General features: G+C 43.5%; 2 protein-coding genes across 3 annotated transcripts; both read right to left on the reverse strand.

Annotated features, from left to right (window-relative positions):
• Positions 1-2,102: 2,102 nt before the first annotated feature.
• On the reverse strand, positions 2,103-8,770 carry LOC140591727 (uncharacterized). 2 transcript variants are annotated; one of them, XM_072713198.1, is made up of 10 exons: positions 8,629-8,770; positions 7,493-7,616; positions 7,275-7,412; positions 6,996-7,141; positions 6,247-6,383; positions 6,053-6,146; positions 5,588-5,917; positions 5,289-5,475; positions 5,057-5,198; positions 2,103-4,926 (listed from the first exon to the last, which is right to left on the reverse strand). In XM_072713198.1, the coding sequence occupies exons 2-9, from the start codon at positions 7,572-7,574 to the stop codon at positions 5,068-5,070; spliced, it is 1,245 nt and encodes a 414-aa protein (XP_072569299.1). In that variant the 5' UTR covers positions 7,575-7,616; positions 8,629-8,770; the 3' UTR covers positions 2,103-4,926; positions 5,057-5,067. The 2 variants fall into 2 exon arrangements, with proteins under 2 accessions (XP_072569299.1, XP_072569300.1); XM_072713199.1 differs by lacking the exon at positions 7,275-7,412 and having other exon boundaries at positions 8,629-8,769.
• A 2,605-nt stretch (positions 8,771-11,375) lies between these two features.
• Positions 11,376-21,613, reverse strand: LOC140591841 (zinc finger protein basonuclin-2-like). Its single transcript, XM_072713271.1, has 2 exons — positions 21,582-21,613; positions 11,376-13,018 (listed from the first exon to the last, which is right to left on the reverse strand). Exon 2 carries the CDS (start codon positions 12,738-12,740, stop codon positions 11,376-11,378), a length of 1,365 nt encoding a protein of 454 aa, XP_072569372.1. The 5' UTR covers positions 12,741-13,018; positions 21,582-21,613.
• Positions 21,614-22,789: the final 1,176 nt, after the last annotated feature.

The raw sequence follows: 22,789 nt of genomic DNA on the forward strand, positions 1-22,789 counted from the left end.
GGGGAGAGAATGTTGCACGTACATCCCTGATTCCTCTGAGGTTGTGCAAGATCTGGAGGACGTGGTGCACAAACGGATGTCTGCGATACATAAGGAGCATGGCCTGTTTGAGTACAGCTGGGACAATTGGTTCTCCTCACTGATTCCGGGTTTATCCGGGGTGTTTAAACCTTTAGTTTTTAGTATATTGATTTTGCTTGTAGTGTTGCTACTAATGACTCGTGGTCCATCCAACCGCTGCCAGCGCCCATCGCCCCACTGCGCTTTTGTCCGCAGTATTACTTTGCTGTGAACTCTGATTCTGTGTGAACAGCGTGGATTTTGCGTGTTCAAAAGGGGGGAGTGTGGAAGTAAAATTGGACATTAGTAGGCCCGGGAGGGGAGGCATATTGGGTCTGTTATGTTTTATGCCTTAGGCAAGAAGAGATTGTTTTGAATACTGTGTGAAGCTCGGACCTTGGAGAGGCAGACAGTGGAGCAAAGGGGGGGAGAAACCACTTGCAGGAAGAGACTCGAAGCCGCCCCAACTGCTGCACAAAAAGTTATAGCTTAATAAAGTAGTTGTTGTTACGCAATTTATGGCATAAGTAATCATGTTAATCATACTAATCATATGTTAACCAAGTATTTTCAGTGATTCAGGGACAATACGTCAATGTGTTATCAGAGAGGTTGATTTATACCACACTTTAATTAAAGTAAGTGAATTAAAGTTTAAGTAGAATCACTGTTGGTGTCCTCAATCCTTTAAATAAATATTTGACAGGGAGTCTTTTCAGTGTCAGCTCTGTGGTTAGCATGATCATGTCACTGCCTCCTGGAACTGGCCTGATTTGTGAATACCTCCTGTGATTGGTGTGCTCAGGTGACTGCCTGTTGTGATTGGCATGATCATGTGACTGCCTCCTGTGATCATATGACTGCCTCCTGTGAATGGCATGATTGCACAACTGCCTCCTGTGTTTGGCGCGATCATGTGACTCCCTGTTGTGATTGGCATGATCATGTAACTGCCTCCTGTGATCATATGACTGCCTCCTGTGAATGGCATGATTGCACAACTGCCTCCTGTGTTTGGCGCCATCATGTGACTCCCTGTTGTGATTGGCATGATCATGTAACTGCCTCCTGTGATCATATGACTGCCTCCTTTGAATGGAATGATTGCACAACTGCCTCCTGTGTTTGGTGCGATCATATGACTGCTTCCAATGACCATGTGACTGCCTCCAGAGAGTGGTGTGATCATGTGACTGGCTCGATTGTGTAACTGCCTCCTTTGGTATGATCACATTACTGCCTCCTATGACTGACATGATCATGTGACTGCCTCCTATGATTGCCATGATCACTGCCCCTGGCTTTTGTAAGAATCGTTTTATTTCATAAGACAGGAGTATTATATGTGGGGGGGGCTGGGCTTCATTTCCACTTTGCACAGCTGCACTCATAACAGCGGGGACGCCACTGCAGCAGCCTCATGCGGCACCTACACCTTCATACGCAGCAAGCAGGTGGCCATGATAATGACTGGCATCAAGTTACTGCTGCAGTCCGACACCAAAATTCATACAGATACAACATACACTCACCTAAAGGATTATTAGGAACACCATACTAATACGGTGTTTGACCCCCTTTCGCCTTCAGAACTGCCTTAATTCTACGTGGCATTGATTCAACAAGGTGCTGAAAGCATTCTTTAGAAATGTTGGCCCATATTGATAGGATAGCATCTTGCAGTTGATGGAGATTTGTGGGATGCACATCCAGGGCACAAAGCTCCCGTTCCACACAGCAAATTTCCATTATCAGAATTAACACTATTAGAGTTAAATCTAACACTTTCCAAGTGTACATATGGGAACCACCACAAAAGTGTTGATTTAACACTTTCCAAAGTGCTGTCCTATATAACACCCATAAAGTATAACATTTTTACACTGCTTAAGGTGCTGCTTTAGTCCTCCTTAGTGTTACTAGTTAACTGAAGTTAAGATCATATATGTATAATATATATATATATATATATATATATATATATATATGTTAGTGCTATAAACACAGATACATTGAACTAATGACTTAATAAACACAATAAATTGTAACAAAAGCCCTTTATTCAGACTTTCACAAAATTATCAGTGCAACAAATCCATATCATCCACATCTGCATGTATACCTGGACTTAAAAAATACAACAGTCAGTGACGATATAAAAAAAGTTGTCACTGCCATATGCCATTTGAAAGTCAAAAGGTTAAAAATGCCTCAATTCTACCTGTTTGACTATAGAGAGCTGCAGGTCTTGTTCAGTTATACAATATGCATGAAGGTGCTCAGTAAATGTTGCTTCCATCTTTGACACAACAAAATATACATCACTTCTCAAAAGTATATGAACAACTTTACAGAACACTGGCATCTCATCTACTACATCAGTGCAAACAATAAGACCAGTGCGAAACTCAGTGCCAACACATTTGACCCAATTTGTTTGACTTATTTCAGTGGACATATCCAACTGAAAATACTCTGAAATCAATGGACCGTTTTCTGTCTCATTCAGCGTTTGTGTTTTAACCGGTCCAGATTCAATGCCTTTGATAGCCAATGATTCCCAGTGATAAGCAATGGCTACTTGGTGTTTTCGTGCAAGGGACTTTGTCAGATTCTTGAAGTTTTTTACACTGGATTTAAAAAATTTATGCTTGGCTTCACATCTCATAGTCCATGCGTGAACCAAAGGACCAATCTGGCGAATACATTCTGGGTAATGAATCATGAAGTGGTGTTTTGGAATGAGATTATTTTGAGGGTATAGCTTTGTGAATAAAGAATGGTGCTCTGCTATAAGATGCTTTAAATAGACAGTCATTCCATCTGTAATTGCAGGAGAAAACACAATATTAATTATGTTTGACAGGAGTAACAACAAATGCCAGTGTCTGTTTCCTTCTGGGACAACATCACCAAATATGAGTGGAATGTTCTTAATAAGGCACATTGTTTGACTGGCACTGAGTCCCACACTATTGCCATGAAGAGTTATCTTAGTTGGTCTGTTTTTTTTGTCCAAATAGCCATAGTTGAATGCATAAACACGTAAAAGAATGTTTTCCATTGAAATGAAGTTTTGGCCCAAATACTCAAAAAGCAGTTTGATTTGATATTGTCCCACCCCCTCCAAGATATCATGCATAATGTTAAAAAACGAAATTATCTGCCACATTGAAATAAGTCAAACTATTGAGAATGCTGCTTCGTTTGATTCCATAGCATGAACCTTCTCCAGCATTCTGATTAAGGATGCTATAATGCTGTTCATTTGTTTCTTGGGTCCGCAAAATAACACGTGGATCATCCGAACTAAACACTGTCTGAGCAGTGACTTTGTCTGTAAGACACCTTCTGCAGTAATAGCTAGCACTGAATGATTCCACATAGCCAAGAATACCATTTAACCCCAAATTGTCTCCTGTAATCTGTGAAATAGTGCCATAAATAGGTTGCTCAGAGAATGACACTTTCATTCCATCGCTTTCCAACATTTTTATATCTTTAATAAAGGGGCTTAATATTGCGTCGATCGTATACTTTTTCACATCTTGTGAGTGAAACAAGGAAATGAGATGAATATTCATCAAAGAAGAATTCAGGTTTGGTGGGAGGTTTCTGAGTGTAAAATATAAACATCCAAGTTTATGAATCCCTAGTTTAGATCCCAAAGGATTTCCCATTTCAAAATCATCATAATAAAGTTGAATTTGCAGCGCATTCTTATATCGAGAATATAGTGGGTGCTTTTTGTAGTAGTTTCCATCACAAAAATCATGGTAGCAATCTCTCTCACTGGATGACACAATGTGATTGCAAACATCCTCATTCTTAAAAATGAACTCTAAAGTCTTCATTAGTGGTATATAAATGAAAGTGTCATTGACTGGTACCTGTTCATACATTCCAGAAACTCTGTCTTTTCTTGAATCATATCTCACACCTAAATTAATTTCAATGGGTTCCACAACGCCCCACTTCTCACCAAAGTATTTCCTCCACTTAGAATCTGTATTTAGGTCACAGAAAGGATTATAAAGATTTCCAAAAACATCTTCTACAGCCTTTCTGCTGGGACTTTCAGAGGGGACCACCTGCAATACCTGGTTTTTAATAGATGTGTGAACATCATTAACTAATTCTTCCATGCTTTCCACTACAGACAAAATTACACTGTTGGCAACCCCACTACCCTGTAGTTTGGCAAATACGGAAGCACACATTTCCTTAGCTGGCTGTTGATATGTTTTAAGCTGGAGCACCTCGTTTCCTGCATTTAAAGCCAAGCTATCAGACTGCTGGGGGCTGTTATTATTGTCTAAGGTGGCATCAACAGAATCCCTATCACCTAATGTGGCACAGACAGTGCCTGGTTTATGAACAACTTTCAAGTGCTTCCTGAAACCAGCAAAACTTTTGAACTGTAAAAAACAACCATCCTGAGCACATACCAAATTAAACTTCTTCCCAGGATACAGACCATGCAACAGCTTAAGATGTCGAACCAAAGTGCCAGGCATATCATGCAATGAATGGCAAATGTAACATTTATACATTGTTCATAAATTTTGCTCTCAATTCTTTAACTTTTGGGCTCTCTTTTGTAACACCGACATCAATATTGTACACAGTTGTCTGGAGGAAAGTGTACAAACTGCTGAGCGACTCATCATATTTTACACCAAAAACAAAATGAACCTTGAAAAGTTCATCAAAGGCCGCCAATGTGGTCCTTCCCTCACAAGGTACAAGCTTCTTGTCCACAACGATGTAGAAGTTGCTAATTGCCCGTTTGTTGGTTCCTGAAGCAAGCAGATATGGCTGACGAGGTCCTTCCATCCTCAGGTGTTCATCCAAACTTCTGCAGGACTGTAGGTAAAAGTAAGAAACTAATCAATCTGTTGATCTAGACTTGTCTAAAAAGACAGGCACTGTAAATTAGTGATGTTTCCACCAATAAAAGCCATATATGAAAGCTTAGGGAAGATATGCCACATACTTTGTGAAACATCACCACATGGTCCACAGCTTGGCATGCACTGATCCTCTGCATTTTCTTCCTCCCATGAGATGGGGGTGGTGCAACAAGATGGGGGAGATGTGCAACAAGAGAAGGAGTGATGCCATGTCACTATCCCACTCTAAGAAATAGGATAAAAAACAGACAATTCTTAGCTTGCAAGCTCATAATGAACTTCAATGTTTAAAATTAATTCAGCTACTTCAAGTACCTGCAGAATAATCGACTGTTTGCTCTCCTTGCTGGTCCTTGGCTGATCTCAGTAGCCGTTGTATGAGGGGGGTGCATGTAAGGGTCTCTGCTTCTTTAATCACCTTTGCCTTGAATGAAGTATGCCATTTCTCCAGGAGTCTGACTGCTATTTCATCACCAAAGAGAAGACTGAAGTCTTGAAGTATCTGAGATACAAATCAAGTAAATTTGATTGTACAAACAAATTCACTAAACATCAACATTCAAGGCTACATTACACAAGACATACCAACAATTTAGCTTTAACATTTAACTTACCAATCCCTGTGTATCTAACAGCCGAGGGAACACTGAGAGTACTGTACCAGATGTCTCAGGATTATGGACAAGCCGCTGCCTATATTCAAACGTCTCGCGCATTTTCAGCAATATAGTCTCTCTGTCACTGATGTGGTTCATTAATGCTATTGCCTCCTGGAAGGACTCTTCTGACGACTGAAGGTGGTGGATGTTCCTATCAAGAGTGGCGCCTCCAGTTGTTTCAACTGGTGGTTGAGATGACTTCACAGGAAGCTTTGTCTTTCGCTGAATGGTTTTTATGCGCCACGCCAAGAAGCCAGATCCACTTTGACTGTCATAGAAATGCTCCTGACAGAGAAAAGTCTGCCTGAATATCAAAATTGCCAAAAAGTAGCTAAACCCTATAGAAATATTAACTCTAAGATTTTAATACAGCTGTTGAGCAGAAATAAAACATGGATAAAGCAACAAACTTTAACTTACATATCCTTTTTTTGAAAAAGGATCTTTAAGTGCTGGAAACAAAGTGATTATTCCAAGAGCATATTTTTCCTTTGTAATTCGCTGTGGAATCCTCCTAAGAAAAAAATATCTAAATTATATACTCCACTTACATATTAGACCATGCATGATAATACATAAGCACAGATAATACATGATAATACATAAGCACGTACCCTTCTGATTCTGTCATTTGTGCAGCAAGGATGTTCACCATTTGCCTTCTTGAGCTGTCACAAATTGTTCCTGTCTCCTCATATTCTGTAAGCACTGCTATCCCTCCAGGTTTTGAGAGGAGAATCTTGTACACCATCTAAACATAAGTAAAAGACGAGTTATAGACCAAAAACTAGGTTATGGTGCCTTAGATATTAACAAAATTACTATCACATTAGATTTGCAACAGTACCAATACCATATCATCATCAGTACTGGCTTTGCCTGTTTTAAGCTATCCATGCTGTCCTGACAGTGTGTCTAAAATGCAAAGCCAAGAACAAGTTTGTCATATCTTGATGTTTAACAAAGAGTATGCCATTTTTGTTGTAAAACTAAAAATAAACAAAAAAAGCATGCATTACATTTAATCAAAATACTTGGGTCAGACGATCTGTTTTAACTTTTTAAAATGAAAAACTTTCTAACCAACAGTTTACTCACGGTTTATAATTTCTCTCAATTTATGGTAAATGTACTTAATGTACTGTACAAATGTACTCTAAAGCTCTGCAAAAAGAACATATTGCTATGCACTATGTCAGATAACTTGAAAAATAGTGATAATGACATTTTTAATTGTTTTATTCTAAAAAATTCTCCTACATTTATCATTGGTATCAAAATGGTAAAGTATTTCCTTAAGTATTGTGATGGCTCTAGTACAGACAAAGTGCATCAATCTGATAGGTGCAAAACATGATCTTACGTCTTTGGCTGCTGAACACTGCAACACCTCCTCCTCTCTTCTTACCCGTTTCTGTGGGTTACAACTTTCACTGTCACTCTCTCTGCTTGAGGAGGACAAGGACGTTGTGTCTGTCAAGGTGGTTGAGGAATTGCTAGTGGAAATACCTGAATACATAAACGCACGTTTAGCTGAATTGCCTAATACAGTAGAGCATATGTGACCTCTGTTCACACAACTATTTAAATAAATACACAACTAATTTTACAAGCCTGTGCAACACAAAGATAAATTGGTTACCATCACTGTCATCCAAGATGACAAAGCATATGTCCTTTGACGTCAGAAGATCAGCAAATACATCTTCATCAACTTCTGTCCCAGTGTCATCAGTAACTTTTACCACTTTGTTAGATGGTATAGTGAATTTTACTTTGACTAAAAAAGAAAATGATTACATATTTAAGTATTATTTACTTCACATTTACATTTCAAAATTACTTTGCAAAAAAAAATACCTTCTGTGATAAAGTCCTCAAAGGAAGCTTTGGGGATTTTGATGTATTTTCTGATCGTCTGGTATTGCACTTTTACAATCATTATAAGCTGTAAAGGCAAAACAACTGCCGTGGACACTGCTCCCTAGAAAAAAGAATCACAGTATACAACACAAAATATTAACTTCGTAGCTCCTGTTTCAAGTGAATGTATACACTCTCATGACCTGCCTTCGGTCAGATGTGCCATATTGCGTTTACTGTACATAGCATCTGACGGACCGAATATGCCCTATGATATAATGATTGCTAGTGTTTTGGCAAAAGAAAACGCAGAATAGCGACAGCTGCTTTTTGACGCTTTAAACATGGTTGAATGCATGATTACTGGTCAACACACAAAACTACAATCTGGAAACTACGATATGGGCTGCAGGTTGGCCTTGAACAGAGGGAAAAGAACGTCAGCCAGGCACCACTACAAAACGCAAATAAAATGCATAGGTCGCTCAGAGTGATTTCATTTATCCTAGACTCAAACGCCCGCGTGGACAGGACCTTTAGCCATATTGTGAATCAGGCGCTAGGAGCAATTCAAGCGTGGCCAAAAATGGCCCATGTCATTAAAGCCAAGCTAAAATATGTACCTTAATCTTAAACGTAATATCTACCTTAATGTTAAAAGTAACTGTATGCACCAGTAAAAAGGTAAAACCTTCGTAATTTAAATAGTAAATTCCCTTACTTTTAAACGTTTTAAGCTATGCAAGTGAACGCTGCGGAGAAAACCCGCCAATCAAGAAAAAAACTTACTGTATAAGGCAAATTGCAGAGGCTAAACAGATATCGCACAACAGTATAGATAACGGGAATCTAACCGTAGTTTGGAAAAAAAAAACAACTGAAACACTGTAAAATCGCATAGTCTACTAAAATATTCGAGTCTATTAACATTGCCTCATGTGCCAGAGACGAACAGGCTAACCGCTTACTCGGCTACGTTTTCTAATATATTAGTTGGTAAAAAAAAAAAAAAAGCAAAAACCCGTCAACCATATGTATTTTGATAGCCTATATGAGTATAATAAACATACTGTATATGACGAAATGGCAAGCTAAATACCAAAAGATGAACTATTTAAGTAAGTAATACTCACCAATTTCGCTACGCTTCGCTTCACGACATATGAACTTGGCGCCTTCAAACTGAAAAGCCGAGTAAGCGGGAAAAATTCCCGGATGTAGAGACTGACGACGTAGTGTGTCAGAAACCGGGATCACCGGAATAGAACGCCGTGTTTAACAGTGTAGTAACACTATGTGACGTTAGTGCAGCCACATTTAACTCTGAAACCTGAACACTGTAACTCTAAAAGCTCTAACACCATGATTTCAACACTTTTGAATTTGCTGTGCACCACATCCCAAAGATGCTCTATTGGGTTGAGATCTGGTGACTGTGGGGGCCATTTTAGTACAGTGAACTCATTGTCATGTTCAAGAAACCAATTTGAAATGATTCGAGCTTTGTGACATGGTGCGTTATCCTGCTGGAAGTAGCCATCAGAGGATGGGTACATGGTGGTCATAAAGGGATGGACATGGTCAGAAACAATGCTCAGGTAGGCCGTGGCATTTAAACGATGCCCAATTGGCACTAAGGGGCCTAAAGTGTGCCAAGAAAACATCCCCCACACCATTACACCACCACCACCAGCCTGCACAGTGGTAACAAGGCATGATGGATTCTCATTCTGTTTACGCCAAATTCTGACTCTACCATTTGAATGTCTCAACAGAAATTGAGACTCATCAGACCAGGCAACATTTTTCCAGTCTTCAACTGTCCAATTTTGGTGAGCTCGTGCAAATTGTAGCCTCTTTTTCCTATTTGTAGTGGAGATGAGTGGTACCCGGTGGGGTCTTCTGCTGTTGTAGCCCATCCGCCTCAAGGTTGTGCGTGTTGTGGCTTCACAAATGCTTTGCTGCATACCTCGGTTGTAACGAGTGGTTATTTCAGCCAAAGTTGCTCTTCTATCAGCTTGAATCAGTCGGCCCATTCTCCTCTGACCTCTAGCATCAACAAGGCATTTTCGCCCACAGGACTGCCGCATACTGGATGTTTTTCCCTTTGCACACCATTCTTTGTAAACCCTAGAAATGGTTGTGCGTGAAAATCCCAGTAACTGAGCAGATTGTGAAATACTAAGGTAAGGTAGCCTGGGCTAAATGTAAGTTGATGAAAATAAGGTCTATTTAGCTCAGACTACCTTAAATCTGGCAAGTTATCCGGCTAAGCAAGTAATCCTGCTTTGTGAAACAGACCGCAGGAGATTGTCTTGACCAGGACCACACCCCTAAATGCATTGAAGCAACTGCCATGTGATTGGTTGATTAGATAATTGCATTAATGAGAAATTGAACAGGTGTTCCTAATAATCCTTTAGGTGAGTGTATATCCAAATGCTGAATGATCTGGTGAAGTTTGTCTCCAGTGGCTACCTATACTTATGCACCACTAGTGACGGTACAGCACATCAGAACACTAAGTGAGGACCCAAAGTGACTTGTGGCCAGATTTTCTGGAGAGCAAACTTAAAACTCGTGTCTTACGCTTGTGTCCCCAGCCTGAAATATGAAAACACTTCATTTGTTTTTCGTCACAGTTAAGTTCAAATACATGCTTGATTTATGCAGTCTTCAGAAAGCACCTGGATCACCTTAAATGAAGCATTAAAATGTAAATAATATAGAGATACAGAAATCTTGTCAACTTCTGGAAGGAACATTAATGAAGTAACAACTACAGTAAGCTTGGATATCACACTCTGGATGATACCTCAGAGATCACTCCCTGGGAACACCTCAGAGATCTTTCTCTGAACAATACCTTGAACAGCACTTGGGCTGCTCTTATGAGAGCTAAAAGCAGAGATTAATATTACTCTGCTTATCTGCTATTGCGCTAAGACTCAATGGTAGTTTCAAATGGAAAGCAGAAAATCATGTCATCAGCATTTTCTTAAAACACCTTAGAGGCATGTGACCTCAAGACACACATAATATTACACCCTCACCCAGTCTGCCCTTGTAGACTTGAAAAGTGCAAGACTGGGTCAACATACAAATGTGGCAACACAAAGAACAAATCCTATGTTCAGAAGCCAAAAGCATGCAGGCCTTCTCTGCATTGGTACATTTATAAAAGAATTTGAGCTTTTTTTTTAAGTCTGAAGTGTGCATCAAAGTGAAAATAAAGAAATCAAATGAGCTAGAGGCTACATTTTCCTTCAGTCTGAGAGCTGGAGGTGCCATGAAATGAAACAAGCATGGGCACTGACACCCTCAGTACATTTTTTACATAAAGAACCCTCTGGGATGTTATTTACAGATGAGGCTGTCATGCTCTCTTAATGGGTCATTTAAAAGCTATTATTACACTAATAATACACCGAGAAGGCTCTCATCTTATTACTACCATTTCTGCGAGCAACAGTCACAAAAGAAGTGTCCGAACAGTTTCTTTGGAGATGGACGAGGGTTTCCATGGAAGTGACAGGACGTGTTGGGGCCACAGAGATGCAGCAGCAGCAGAGCTACCCATCCAAGCGCGTCTAGAGACTTCCACAAGTACAGTGTGAAAGTAGGAGGCCTGGGGGTGGGGGGCAGTCATTTGGCCACATGCCGGCGCAGGCTGGGGTTCTGCTCTGCTGGTTGCAGCTCCGCGTCGAGGAGAATGTGAGGCTGCAGCCCGGAACCTTGCGGCGCTGCATCTGGTGCAGATGTACCGTCTTGAAGCGAGTGCCCTTGCAGCTGTATGGTTTGTGGCACAGCATGCACAGGACAGCACTCGGGTCGACCCCCTGGCCCGGCAGCTCTGGGAACCCCTCCCTGGCACCACCCCTCACCCAGTCTGCCCTGTTTGAGCCACCCTCCCCTTCGCTGGCCCCCTCCACCTCTTGCTGGTAGTCCGAGCTTCATCCTGCTCCAGCTGGAGAATGCTCCTCAGTGCCAGCCCAGGGCTCACCTCATCCCGGCTGGGAGATGCTTGGCTGCTGCCCCCACTGTGGTTGCTGTTGTTGTAAAGGTGGGAATGTGGATGGTGGCATCCCTGGGTGCTAGTCATTCCATTCAGGACCCTGACCCCTTCCTCATCCTCCTCCTCCTCCTCTTTGTCGTCGAACACATCAGCCACGCTGATGACCTCCTTCTCAATTTTCACTGGCATGCTGGATTTGCGGGGCTTCTTCTTGGGTGTGGGGTCAACAAAATGTTCCTGGATGCCAGTACCAGGCAGCTTGTGGCTGACAAGCCCTGCCTCGGCCACTAGAGGATTGCGGGAGCCAGAGGCCGAGGCCTGCTGCTCCATGAGAGACATGTTGTTAGAGGCCGGAGGGAGTATGGAGCTGGTGGGCAGGGAGACCGATGAACTGACAAGATCCCCAGGGGACAACAGCGCACAATAGAATGGGGGTATCGGTTGTACTGGCTGGACTGATTTCAAGGATGGGAAGATCAGAGAACTTTGCAGGGGAGACTGCAGCATGGGCTCGAGCGGTGGGGTAGTGAAGCCAAGAGGTGGCCGTCCCAGGCTGGTCAGAGTGAAACTGCTTTTGGTGCTGGAGATGACAGATGTGCCAGAGCCAACGCTGGAGCGGATGAGGTCCTTGTCACGGTTGTTCCTCAGCATGGGCATGTGTAGTCGGGGGTTAGGGTTGGCGCTGTGCCGGTTGAGGCTGCGCAGGGAGCTGAACACCATGTTGCAGCCCTCGATAGTGCAGCGGTGCTTGATCTTCAGGTGCACAGCATTGTAGTGGATCCTCTGGGTGCCCTTGTCATAGAAGGTCTTGCCGCATGCGTTGCAGCACACTCGGCCCTTGCGTGAGATAGAACCCATGCGCCGCATGCGATGCATCTTGGAGGAGAAGGACGAGGTAACGATGCTCTTGGCTTGCTCACTCTTAACAAATGCATGTTGCTCACTCAGTCCAGCCAGCTGCTGCTGCTGCATTGGTGCTTGCTGCTGTTGAGGCTGCTGGGAGGTGGGGGTCGGGGAGATGGTTGTTACGCTAGCAGGCTCAGGCTTAGGCTCGATCGCCACGGTGACACCGGTGCCCCCCAGGCCTGGGCTTTGCCCATAGCGGAACGGTGAGAGAGACACCTCCGACTCACTGCTCTCGTTGGGGTCACTCAGGTTTGGCAGACTGGACTCCCGTGGCCTGTGACCTGGCTGCTCCAGCATGAGCCCATTTTGGGGCAGACCCAGCATGGGGGCAGACACTGGGTTGATGTACTGGAAAGGAAGCAGGAAGGCCAGGCTGTTGGGGATGTTCTGAAAGTGGTGTATAGTGGAGAGACTGCTGTTCTCGAGGTGCGTCAGCAGGCTGGGGCTACGAGAGCAGTTGTTGCTCTCGATGAAAGTCCTGATGTCAGAGTCAGTCTTTGATGAGGGCACTGCGATGGCCTGGCCTTCTTTCTCCTAGATGGACAGATCTCCTCCTCCCGGGACATGATAGTCCAGTGGTCCAGAACCTTGCCTGCAGCATCCTGAAGGCCATATCAAGGGGAACAAAGGACACCACAATAAGTCATTGATTCTGCATAATTGGCACAGCTGATTAAAGGTAAATAGCTGCCTGCCTGCAATGTCCAGGCCTCCTGGAGCAAAGACCTCGTAGATCTTAACAGAGCGACACCGCACACACCCTCCTTCTCCTAGCTTCCCTTTCAGTCTTCTTCTCCTGTGTCACCATGCAGGAAGTCATTACATTCATGGATAGAGAACAGGAACGTTTTCAATCTTGTCAACCGTAAAAACAACCTAGGGCTTTGGGGCACTGCTATTAGTCAGTCCCTGTGATACACCTCAAAGTCTATTGTTTCTCAGCTGATCCATAGAAATGCCTCACAGAAATACAAATACAATGACTGCCACAACAGAGGAGGAAGACTGACCTCTAACCGGTGTGTTATGGTTTTGCAACGGTCCTGTTACACTTCTGTGATAGTTACCTACCTGCATTATGCTACCCTAGCTGAACCTCACCCCCGTATTGGTCCACACTCAAGCCCCAGCCACCTGTGGAAGCATTTCTCAGGTTGCAGAAGCTTTAAGTAATGCCTGGTAATTGCAATACTTACATTCGGCCAGGAGATGGCAGCAAGAAAATAGAACAATAATTTCCCCACGGTTATTATAATTCACAAGGTAAATTTATTGTGTATGTCTGTGTATGTGTGTGTTTTACTGCACTTTGGGGACAATTTTATCAAATGCGACCTATGCAAACCCACACACACACACAGTGCCCAGTTACAGCACAGACACAGAGTCCCCGGTTAGAGCTCACACACACTCAGGGCACTGTTACAGTGCACACACACACACACACACACACAGCGCCTACTTACGGCACGCACACACACACACACAGCGCCTACTTACGGCACGCACACACACACACACACACACACAGCGCCTACTTACGGCACGCACACACACACAGTGCCCAGTTACAGCACACACACACACACACACACACACAGAGCCCCCGGTCAGAGCTCACACACATTCACACAGTTCCCTGTTACAGCACACACACACACACACACACACACACACAGCCCCCGGCTAGAGCTCACACACACAGACACAGTGCCCTGTTACTGCACACACACATTTTATGCTGCCGTCTGGTGGCCAAAATTGAGTACTACCATTTAAAAACATTAAAAATGATCATTTCTGGTAATTGCAATACTTGCATTCGGCCAGGAGATGGCAGCAAGAAAATAGAAAAATAATTTTCCCACGGTTATTACGATAATTCACAAGGTACATTTATTGTGTGTGTGTGTATGTGTGTGTTTTACTGCACTTTGGGGACAATTTTATCAAATGTGATCTATGCAAACCCACACACACACACAGTGCCCAGTTACAGCGCACACACACACAACGCCTACTTAGAGCACACACACACACACACACACACATACACACAGAGCCCCCGGTCAGAGCTCACACACATTCACACAGTTCCCTGTTACAGCACACACACACACAGAGCCCCCGGTCAGAGCTCACACACATTCACACAGTTCCCTGTTACAGCACACACAGCCCCCGGCTAGAGCTCACACACACAGTCACAGTGCCCTGTTACTGCACACACACATTTTATGCTGCCGTCTGGTGGCCAAAATTGAGTACTACCATTTAAAAACATTAAAAATGATCATTTCTGGTAATTGCAATACTTGCATTCGGCCAGGAGATGGCAGCAAGAAAATAGAAAAATAATTTTCCCACGGTTATTACGATAATTCACAAGGTACATTTATTGTGTGTGTGTGTATGTTTGTGTTTTACTGCACTTTGGGGACAATTTTATCAAATGTGATCTATGCAAACCCACACACACACACAGTGCCCAGTTACAGCGCACACACACACAACGCCTACTTAGAGCACACACACACACACACACACACACACACACAGAGCCCCCGGTCAGAGCTCACACACATTCACACAGTTCCCTGTTACAGCACACACACACACACACACACAGCGCCTACTTACGGCACGCACACACACACAGTGCCCTGTTACAGCACACACACACACACACACAGAGCCCCCGGTCAGAGCTCACACACATTCACACAGTTCCCTGTTACAGCACACACACACACACACACACACACACACAGCCCCCGGCTAGAGCTCACACACACAGACACAGTGCCCTGTTACTGCACACACACATTTTATGCTGCCGTCTGGTGGCCAAAATTGAGTACTACCATTTAAAAACATTAAAAATGATCATTTCTGGTAATTGCAATACTTGCATTCGGCCAGGAGATGGCAGCAAGAAAATAGAAAAATAATTTTCCCACGGTTATTACGATAATTCACAAGGTACATTTATTGTGTGTGTGTGTATGTGTGTGTTTTACTGCACTTTGGGGACAATTTTATCAAATGTGATCTATGCAAACCCACACACACACACAGTGCCCAGTTACAGCGCACACACACACAACGCCTACTTAGAGCACACACACACACACACACACACACACACAGAGCCCCCGGTCAGAGCTCACACACATTCACACAGTTCCCTGTTACAGCACACACACACACACACACAGCGCCTACTTACGGCACGCACACACACACAGTGCCCTGTTACAGCACACACACACACACACACAGAGCCCCCGGTCAGAGCTCACACACATTCACACAGTTCCCTGTTACAGCACACACACACACACACACACACACACACACACACAGCCCCCGGCTAGAGCTCACACACACAGACACAGTGCCCTGTTACTGCACACACACATTTTATGCTGCCGTCTGGTGGCCAAAATTGAGTACTACCATTTAAAAACATTAAAAATGATCATTTCTGGTAATTGCAATACTTGCATTCGGCCAGGAGATGGCAGCAAGAAAATAGAAAAATAATTTTCCCACGGTTATTACGATAATTCACAAGGTACATTTATTGTGTGTGTGTGTATGTGTGTGTTTTACTGCACTTTGGGGACAATTTTATCAAATGTGATCTATGCAAACCCACACACACACACAGTGCCCAGTTACAGCGCACACACACACAACGCCTACTTAGAGCACACACACACACACACACATACACACAGAGCCCCCGGTCAGAGCTCACACACATTCACACAGTGCCCTGTTACAGCACACACAGCCCCCGGCTAGAGCTCACACACACACACACACACAAACACACACACACACACACACACACAGACAATGCCCAGTTACAGGGAACACACACATACACACATACAGGACTCAGTTACAGCACACACACTGACACACTGTGTGCTGATACAGCCCACACACACACACACACAGACACAGTGCCCTGTTACAGCACACACACACGCACACACACACACACACACACAGAGCCCCCGGTCAGCGCTCACACACATTCACACAGTTCCCTGTTACAGCACACACACACACACACACACAGCCCCCGGCTAGAGCTCACACACACAGACACAGTGCCCTGTTACTGCACACACACATATTATGCTGCCGTCTGGTGGCCAAAATTGAGTACTACCATTTAAAAACATTAAAATGATATTTTCTGGTAATTGCAATACTTGCATTCGGCCAGGAGATGGCAGCAAGAAAATAGAAAAATAATTTTCCCACGGTTATTATGATAATTCACAAGGCACATTTATTGTGTATGTGTGTGTGTTTATGTGTGTGTTTTACTGCACATAGTGGACAATTTTATCAAGTGTGATCTATGCAAACCCACACACACACACAGTGCCCAGTTACAGCACACACACACACAACGCCCACTTAGAGCACACACACACACACACACACACAGAGCCCCCGGTCAGAGCTCACACACATTCACACAGTGCCCTGTTACAGCACACACACACACACACAAACACACACACACACACACACAGTGCCCAGTTACAGCGCACACACACAAACTGTGCACTGTTACAGCCCACACACACAGACACAGAGGCCTGTTACAGCACACACATGCACGCACACACACACACACAAACAAACAGAACGCCCCCGGTCACAGCTCACGCGCACACACACACACACTGTGCCAAGTTACAGCGCACACACACACACACACTGTGCCAAGTTACAGCGCACACACACACACTGTGCACTGTTACAGCCCACACACACAGACACAGAGGCCTGTTACAGCACACACATGCACGCACACACACACAAACAAACAGAACGCCCCCGGTCACAGCTCACGCGCACACACACACACACACACAGTGCCCTGTTACAGCACACACACACATACAGGACTCAGTTACAGCACACACACAGTGCCCAGTTACACACACAGTCCCCGGTCAGAGCTCACACACATTCACACAGTGCCCTGTTACAGCACACACACACACACACACACACACACACAGAGCCCCCAGCTAGCGCACGCACGCACGCACGCACACACAGTGCCCTGTTATAGTGCATACACACAGACACAGTGCCCTGTTACAGCACAGGCACATTTTATGCTGCCGTCTGGTGGCCAAAATTGAGTACTACCATTTAAAAACATCAAAATGATATTTTCTGGTAATTGCAATACTTATATTCGGCCAGGATAATTCACAAGGTAAATTTATTGTGTATTTGTTTGTCTGTGTGTATGTGTGTGTTTCACTACACTTTGGGGACAATTTTATCAAATGCGACCTATGCAAACCCACACACACACAGAGTGCCCAGTTACAGCGCGTGCACACACACACAGTCCCCACATGTAGTACACACACACACACAGTGCCCTGTTACAGAGCGTGCACACATACACACACAGTGCCCTGTTACAGCACACACAAACACACACTACCCACATAGAGCCCTGTTACAGCACATACATGCACACAGCGCCCACTTAGAACACGAACACACACACACACACACACACACACACACACAGCGCCCACTTAGAGCACACACACATACACAGAGCCCCCGGTCAGAGCTCACACACACTGACACAGAGCCCCATTACAGCATACACACACAAACACACAGAGCCCCCGGTTAGAGCTCACGCACACTAACACAGTGCCCCATTACAGCACACACACACCCAGTGCCCAGTTACAGCGCGCACACACACACACACAAACACACACACTGTATTAATGAAAGAGAACTGCCTGTATCTACCATTGCCAAAAACTGCTGCCCCCTGATGGTGATTGGTAATGTGAGTGCTTTGAAAGTAATGGACACCCTTCCTTGCATCTGTAAGGTGTTTGTATGGCTAACCTTACTCGAAGTTTGTTTATGTTGTTGGTCAGCTCTTGGGTGGTTGAACTGATTAAGATAGCATTTGACTTCCTGCCAATCCTGTTCAATCAGTGTTCCCACTCTCACTAACTCTTCCACAGTTTTAGCAGTACCTCTCAGTAGGCTTGCCAGACAGGGATTATAATTACGCAGAATAGCATGTACCACATCCTTCTCTGTCATGTCATTCTTCCATCGCAGACACAGTGCCCTGTACTGGAAAGCAAAGTTATGGATGGTCTCTTGGGGTCCTTGTTTCCTCTCATGGATTCTTCTCTCTGCTTCTGCTTCATAATCCTCAGAAAGAAAAGATCTTAGGAAAGCATCCTTAAATTGACTCCATGTTCCAATGGCTCTTCTCTCTGCCAACCACCAATCTTTAGCAGTACCTGACAGAACAGATGACATTGTAGCTAGTACTTCCACATCGCTCATTGGTCTAACAGCTAAGAATTCTTCACACCTCTTAATATATGCCACTGGATCTTCATCTGATTCCTGGCCAAAATGTGGAAACTCAATCTTAATGGCCGTTTTAAAATGACGCCCTTGGCAGCCAGATGGATGGGAATGACAAAAAGATGGGTAAACCTGGACAGGTGTAGAAGATGGCAGAACACGTGTCTGTATTAAAGCCTTCAATTGTCCATCTCTCCTCTGCAAACAATCCATAGACTGACTGACCTAGCTCTTGCATCTGTAAGTCCACAAGTTGTTTTATTCTATCTACCTCTGTACTCAATCTCTACTGAAATCTTTCTTCCATTGCCTTTGCCTTGTCCTCCACTCCTTGTACATATACCTGGCAAGTGTCTAGAGAAGTTTGAAAAGTGCTGAAGTCAGAGTTGATTTTCTCCACCAACGATTCCACTACCTGCAACCGGGTTAACATCTCCTGTAACTGCTCTGGAGAAAAAGGAGCAAGAGGTGCTTTTCCCTTAGGAGGCACTTGTGCATGCTCCTCTGCAAAGGTTCTCGTCGAGTCACAAATGGACCAGCTGTGAAGTCTGAGTCATGGAACTGATCCCGTGTCTCTAACACAGATAAACAGAATGTTGGGTTATATATCTAGGTGTGTGGAGTTTAAGTCAAGGAAGGTGATGTCACATTTATATAATTCCTTGGTAAGACCCCACCTAGAATATTGTGTGCAGGTTTGGTCACCATACCTTAAGAAGGACATTGCTGCCTTAGAAAAGGTGCAATGGAGGGCTACGGGAATGATTCCTGGTCTTAGAGGAATGTCTTATGAGGAGAGGTTAGCTGAGCTGAATCTGTTTAGCCTTGAGCAAAGGAGACTAAGGGGGGGACATGATCCAGGTCTATAAGATTCTAACGGGTCTGGATGCTGTTCAGCCGAATGGCTACTTCAATATTTGTTTAAATACTAGAACTCGTGGCCATAAGTGGAAATTAGCGGGAGAACATTTTAAATTAAATTTGAGGAAGCACTTCTTTACACTAGGGCTGTCGCGGTTAGGAAATTTCCCTTGCGGTTTTTATGGGTGGCTCAATAGCGCGGTATGCGGTATTACCGCCGTTTAAAAATAAATAAATAAATAAATAAAAATCTTGATTTTACTGCATACAAAGCTCTATTGCTGAGTTATGTAGCATATATTGTTGCTTTTTAACTGACAGAGAGACAAAACATTTGTTTATTTTTTTAATGCCAAACAGCAATAAGAACATGCCTTTTCCAATTTAAAAAACGAAATCAAATCATTCTATAGTAGGCTAACAATAAACAAACAATAAGAAATTATTTTTTCCAATTTGAAAAACGAAAAAAGGTTTCTCCACTGTATTGAATGGAACCATCTCCTCAACTAGATACTGTGTAACAGCGGCTGTAAGACATTTATACCGGTTACTTTCACGGTTGTATTTGACCGATTTCGCAAAGGCTTCAGCTACTCCTAACTGTCGGCTAGTACCGGCCTCAGCTGTTCTTTTTGATGTTGCTCCGCGACCTGATGCTGGAAGAGGCAGCTGCGCTTCAATGGCTGGATGACAGTTAGCGAGATGACACCGCAAATTAGATGTATTGCCGCGTGTCACAGGGACCTTTTTGCCACAAATTTTGCAAATCGGTTCATCTAAATTTGCCGGCTCACCCTTTTCATTGGGTTGAAAGCCGAAATGTTCCCAAACTGGCGACGTGACATTAGGTTTTGGGATGAGAGCGCCTGCCATCGTTTCAATATTCAAAATCAACGAAACCCCGGATATTAACAGTTCGCGGGAAAATGACACTCGTAACACTCTGGTATCATTATTAATTTATTTAACATTCAATACAGGTGATGAATTGTAAAACAATAAGGCCACAGCCTCATGAAGAAGAAAAAAAAATTAACCTTGTCCCTGCGGTTGCCGCGGTTTCTGCGGTTGCTTTCCTTCCTCTGCGGTTGGCTTGTCAATAGCGCGATATTACAATATTGCGGTTATCGCGACAGCCCTACTTTACACAGCGTGTAGTTAGAGTATGTAATAGTCTTCCTGCTAGTGTAGCGGAAGCTAAAACCCTGGGCTCCTTTAAATCTGAGCTAGATAAGATTTTAATAACTCTGAGCTATTAGTTAAGTTATCCTCAAACGAGCTTGATGGACCGAATGGCCTCCTCTCGTTTGTAAATTTCTTATGTTCTTTCTTATGTTCTACTTGAGGGCTGCTGCTAGTCATGGCAACACCACTACTAATGCAAGATACAATGAATTGTTAAACCCTGGTCCCTGTTCAGGCACCACTTATGTAACACTGCTGATTCCTGCCTCAGAACCAACCTATTACACACTATACGTAGGGAGGGACATTTCAGGGTGGCGTAAAGAGAAATACACCATCAGTTCACAGACCAAAGAATATTTACTAACAAAGGTGAGCAGCAAATGTACATGTAAATAATGAATTAACAATAACTCAAGAAAACTGGTGTTGAGATGGATAACCATACAACTGAAATGAATAGCACAGTCCAAAGTGGACACCAAACGTCCTCTTCCAGGTGAGGATGGTCCAAACAATGGTAGGATGTGAAGTCGGAAAGAGAAGGTTGGCAGTTGCAAGTAAATCAGGGGGGGAAAAAAAGGCCTTTCTGAAAATAAAAAATCATACATCCCACTTTTTGCTAAACCCAACAAATACACATGTATATCATTCAAATAATTGTTACTAAATTTAACAAACAATACATCCATATCATTCAGAAAATCATCTTACATTGAGCCATGAACGCTTCCCGTTCCTCAAATAAGGACTTACTTCCTTTATTCTGAGCCTCAACAAACATGGCTGCCCTTGCCCTTATATAGGCTCTTGGTCCTTCTTCTTCTTCTTCTTCTGCTTGCTGTTTTATGGCGGCTGGCAAACAACTTTGTGGTGCATTACCGCCACCAACCGGTAGGGAGTGTGAATCAGACAGTCAAACTCAAACTCAAAAAAAAAAAAAAAAAAAAAAAAAAAAAAAAAAAAAAAAAACCTTAAATTCTTTTATCCAGCCCAGTTACCCTTAAATACTGAAAAATATACTTAAACCACACATCGGCAGGGCTGTTCCGTAATAAATCCACAAGTGAGTACTGCACTTTTTCCCGTTCAAGACTCCGTATTAATTCCGTCCTTTCGGTATGGTACCTCCTACAATGAAGCATTACATGTTCCACTGTTTCACTGTCCCCACAGAATTCACACTGTCCTGTGTCATGTTTCCCCATTATGCGTAGTGTAGCATTAAGTCCCGAGTGTCCCAGCCGTAGTCTAGTTATTATCCTTTCGTGTAGTCTACTTCTTCCAGTACTCCGTCCAGCTTCTCCCACCTTCCTTTGAATGCCGTAGAACCATCTACCTTTCACATCACCGTCCCACTGTTTTTGCCAACTTTCTTTAACTTTCCTTTTGATAATACTTTTAACCTCTGATTTACTATAGGATACTATCATGTCAATGTTATTCTGTTTTGCTGTTTCTTTGGCCTTTACATCTGCCATTTCATTTCCTTCCACCCCTACATGTGCAGGTACCCAGAGAAACACAACTACCAATCCCATCATCTGAATGTGATATAGTACCTGTTGAAGTTCTAGTACAATATCAGGACGGCTGTCTGAATGATTTCCTAGTAAACTAGCTAAGGATGAACTGGAATCTGAGCACACTACGGTTCGTAATGGTCTAGTCTCCTCAATCCATTCTACCGCAAGTAGCAATGCAATCATTTCTGCTGTGTAGACAGATAGCCCTTCATTTAGTTTCCTTCCTATTTTAATTTTGAATTCTGGGATTACGACTGCTACTCCCGTCTGACCCGACGGACTCCGGGACGCATCAGTGTAAACTTTTATATAGTCACAAAAACCCTCTATATACTCCTGAACCGTTAATGAATTACAAATGAAATTCTCATCTGTAGTCTTTTTTCCAAGTAGAGT

The sequence above is a fragment of the Paramormyrops kingsleyae genome, chromosome 6, assembly GCF_048594095.1.
Source record: "Paramormyrops kingsleyae isolate MSU_618 chromosome 6, PKINGS_0.4, whole genome shotgun sequence".
Classification (NCBI taxonomy): domain Eukaryota; kingdom Metazoa; phylum Chordata; class Actinopteri; order Osteoglossiformes; family Mormyridae; genus Paramormyrops; species Paramormyrops kingsleyae.